This window comes from Cryptomeria japonica, unplaced genomic scaffold (assembly GCF_030272615.1).
Source record: "Cryptomeria japonica unplaced genomic scaffold, Sugi_1.0 HiC_scaffold_658, whole genome shotgun sequence".
NCBI lineage: Eukaryota > Viridiplantae > Streptophyta > Pinopsida > Cupressales > Cupressaceae > Cryptomeria > Cryptomeria japonica.
In genome coordinates this window covers 29,564-34,218 of record NW_026729452.1, presented here as the reverse complement: position 1 = coordinate 34,218, position 4,655 = coordinate 29,564, and the positions used below count along the sequence as shown (strand labels likewise).

The following is a 4,655-nucleotide window of genomic DNA, read 5'->3' as shown; positions in this document are numbered from 1 at the left end:
ATGGGGTAACTAAAAGAAGGAATAAGAAAATTCAAGTAAAATATAAATCAATGCTCAAGGATCATAGTCTTGGATATAAATTATGGAGAGAAGTAATTCATATAACAACTTATTCGATCAATCATAGTTTGTAATTAAAACCTTAGAAATATAATCTGTAAACATGGAATGTTTAGGAAACGAATCCTTAGTTGGGCATTCTAGATTCTTTATGAGTATTTCATTGACACATTCCGAAAGAGAAGAGAAGGAAACTCAATGATAATATTTAAAAATGCATCTTTGTTAGGTATGATGAGTCTGGTAAAGCCTATGACTTTTACAATTTCATAGAAAATAAAGTTCACATCTCTAAAGATGCCAGTTTTGAGGAGTGTGACCTTACAAGTGTTTTTATGTTAAGTTTTTAAAAGAAAAAGATGGATATTATGCATCATCATACACACCGAGAAAATTTAAGCTAAAACCAAAAGGAATTAATGAATCAACAAAAGTAAGAGAAGGTATTGATGAGTCAAATTCAAGCCCATTATCCATTCCAAAATCCAATGAAATCTTGTAAGGAGATACTAAATAGTAAGGAAATAGCCATCAATTGTTATGGCTATGATATCAATTACGCATTGACGATAATTGTTGGTGCTCATGAACCAAGAAGGCTTGAGGAAGTAGTAAAAAAGGAAACATGGTAAATCATTATGAAGCGAGAGGAAGTTGATACACGAAGCAACTGATTGTAAATGTGTACTAAAAAAAAAGTTTAAAATTCATGATTCATTAATAAGCACAAAACAAGATTGATAGCTATAGACAACAAATAGAATCATAGTGTGTTGAAGGTACCCAAGAGTATAGTTTCCCATAGTCACACAGAGCATATTATAAATGCATCATATATTTTTTTGTGTGACGAACCAATGTTTATAAAAAAAATGTTGAAAACACAAACTCCATTAAATCACAATCTCAAAAAACTATTATATTGACCTTGTAACAACTTTCCATAATATAATTTTAAAAAATTATAATAATACAAATCACAATCTCAAAATATCTATTATATACACCACCTCACGATATAATTTAAAAATTTATAATAACAATTTAATTTTATTATTAAAAATCAGAAGTTACGTTGCGGATTTTAATTTATTATTATTTGTCAAATAAAGTTGTAGGATTCGCATTTTTATCAGGGGGAGATTATGTCAAAAAAATAAACTAAAAATAAAAATCTTAAAATTTGTATATAACGATCGGAACGATCACCATTCTACTGGAGCGGTTGAGAGAGTGAGCGAGAAAATTGACTTATTCTAAACAACGAAATATTCCTTTTCGATTTCGATCATACCTGAAGAGTTCCAATGAAGCGTCTCAGATTTTTCTATTTTGCTTGAAAGAGTAAAACCCTTACCGAGTTATAAGCTGATTCGGTCAATTGTCCTGCAACATTTTTGTGCTCTGCTTATAAATTGCCCCTGCCTGCCATGTTTCGTGAACACATATTCAATAACATTTCCATTGTTAGAGCCGAATTTTCTTTGTAAGTAGCCCAACACGCTCTGTAGGAAGGCTTAACGGCTCTCGACATTGTGAGAGAGAACACACACTATCACGAATCTGACAAGATAATTTCAGTGCTGGATTTTCTTTGTTTGTAGCCAATCATGGCTAACAGCGCGCTTGCCGGGTTCCTCATTCTCCTCCTCTTTTTCATGTGTGCAATGTCGTTGGGCAAGGCGGAAGAAGAAGATATAAGGAAGCCCTATATTATTCATATGATCAAATCCATGAAACCCCAACATTTCTATCTACACCAACACTGGTACGCTTCAATGCTCAGCCAGGTCTCAGAATCAAATGCGAATGAGTTGCTATACACATATGATACTCTCTTGCACGGCTTTGCTGCGAGGCTAAGCGAAGCAGAGGCTGACGCCATGGAGAGTATGGAGGGGTGCTTGGCCGTGGTCCCTTCCTCCCTCAATAAAGTTGCCACTACACACACGCCAGAGTTTCTGGGTCTCTCATCCTCCTCCTCTTCTTCTCCTGGATTATGGTCTCAATACTCCACTGGTGGCGAAGATATCATCGTGGGCGTGATTGACACAGGCATATGGCCTGAAAGCAAAAGCTTCAATGATGCAGGGCTTGGACCTGTTCCCTCGAGATGGAAAGGCACATGTGAAAGCGGGCAGGCCTTCAATTCGTCACATTGCAATAGAAAAATCATTGGAGCTCGATACTTCTACAAAGGCTTCCAAAATAATGTTTCTAAAATCAATGAAACGTTGGAATACATGTCTCCCAGAGACGCCCACGGCCACGGCACTCATACAGCCTCAACTGCCGCAGGAGCTGCGGTAACGGGTGCCAGTTTACTCGGTTTCGCCAGTGGAACGGCCAGAGGAATGGCTCCTCATGCCAGGCTGGCCATCTACAAAGCATGTTGGGCGCCTGAAGGCAGATGCGACGACAGCGACGTGGCTGCTGCCATGGAACACGCCATTGCTGATGGCGTCGACATCCTTTCTATCTCAATTAGCTCAGAAGACGTGCCATTCCACATGAATATCAGAGCCATTGCAGCGTTTGGAGCGACAGAAAAGGGAGTATTTGTTTCTGCCGGGGCAGGCAATCGAGGACCACTTTCGTCTACTCTGAGCAACACAGAGCCATGGATTACAACCGTGGGTGCGAGCAGCATCGACAGAGATTTCCCTGCTTCTCTGGTGTTGGGCAACCAGGAGATATACAGAGGCACCTCCGCCTTCAAAGGAGGAGATGGAAAATTGCAAGGGCCATTCCCTCTCGTCTATGTCTCCGCCAGCAACAGCTCAAAGCGTTGTCTTGATGGCAGTCTCGACCCCAATCTGGTGAAGGATAAGATAGTGCTGTGTGATCAGTTGATCGATCCAGATGACTCTAGCGCACCGGAGAAGGCCAATGAAGTAGCTAGAGCAGGCGGTGCAGGAATGATTGTGGCCAATGAAGAGCTCCTTGGAGCACAGCAGCAGTTTTCCTACACTTTTAAATTTCCCGCTATCAGCTTAAGTTTCAAAGCTGGGGAAAAAATAAAATCCTACATCAACAGCACATCGAATACTAGTACTGCCACGGCCGCCATGCGTCTCACTGGATTGACTATTGTGGGAAACGCAACGGCCGCTCCCATAGTGGCTGCTTTTTCATCGAGGGGGCCGAGCGAAGCATATCCTTCTGTTCTCAAGCCTGATATGATTGCTCCTGGTGTCAACATATTGGCAGCATACGCTGGAAGTGTGGACTACATTTTAGATTCGGGGACCTCAATGGCGTGTCCTCATGTCAGCGGCATTGCAGCGCTCATAAAAGCCATCCATCCCACCTGGAGCCCCGCCGCCATCAAATCTGCTCTCATGACGTCTTCCTACATTGTGGATAATAGAAAGCAGGAGATCAGAGATTCAGTAACCATGGAGGCAGCCAACCCATTTGCTATGGGCTCAGGCCACGTGGACCCAAGATCTGCAATGGATCCTGGCCTTGTCTACGACATGGCACCGCAAGATTATATAGACTTTCTATGCTCTCTTAACTACACCAAGAAACAAATTGCTCTTCTCACCAAGAGACTGATCTCGTGTCCCAAGTCCAGTTTCGAAGCTGGAGATCTCAATTACCCTTCGTTTTCTGTTGTGTTTAAGCCGGGCAACAATTCGGCTCAAGTGAGCAGAAGAACAGTGACGAATGTGGGTGCAGTTGCAAAGGGTAATGTAGTATACAGAGCGAGTGTGAAGAGCCCTCCTGGTGTCAGCATCACTGTGGAGCCCCAGACGTTCGTGTTCAGAAATCTGTACGATAAAGCCACCTACATAGTGAAATTTGAAAGCAATATAAGGACTCCATCTCCTTCCGAGGGAGACCAAAATGGCTTTGGAGAGATAAGTTGGACTTGCATTGAGGGTGGAAGACAACTTGTTCGTAGTCCGATCGTATTGACTTGGCAAGCTTCAAACTAATCCAACCTAGCTCAAATATAATATTATTTATATTTAGCAATCCATATGGATAAGATAATCCAACCTAGCCCTGCTACTTAGTATGTCATTTGCAAGCATATATAATGCAGCTTAGTGATTGGTTTGTAATGCATCAAATATAATATTAATTATGAAACCCTAACAAAGGGGTAAGCCATTAGGTTTAGACTAAGCCACTGAAACTCACTAAGACAAGGAAGAATGAATCCGAAAGGAGAAATTCATTCCTCATATCTAGATTTAAGCTTTGCATGATATTTGTAATATTTTGTCACTGTTATTTTATGTCAATCTCTCATTGTTTGTCCTAGATCTAGCATTGAAATTCAACTGTAATTCAAATTTAGTTTTCAACTCTAACAAGGGGAGAATTAACTTGTTTTGAATCAAGTCCTTTTAGGATTGGATCAATCAAGTTTAATTTTGTTCTCTTAATGTTTGGTCGTTAGGCAAAATTAGTGGCTTTATCAACCTAAATGGTAACACCCTAATTTCCACCATCTCACAAAGTCTAATAGAATTAACTTGAAAACATTGAAAAGAACAAGTCTAGATTATCAAATTTAAAGGAAACATACATAATAAACATTTGAATTCTCAAAAACTAAGAATATTACCTCATCGAATAAA

The 4,655-nt window shown here is 40.2% G+C and overlaps 1 protein-coding gene across 1 annotated transcript; it reads left to right on the top strand.

Annotated features, from left to right (window-relative positions):
- Nucleotides 1-1,670: 1,670 nt before the first annotated feature.
- LOC131033560 (subtilisin-like protease SBT1.7) lies at nucleotides 1,671-4,004 on the top strand. The gene has a single exon (XM_057964790.2). The coding sequence runs from the start codon at nucleotides 1,671-1,673 to the stop codon at nucleotides 4,002-4,004; it is 2,334 nt and encodes a 777-aa protein (XP_057820773.2).
- Nucleotides 4,005-4,655: the final 651 nt, after the last annotated feature.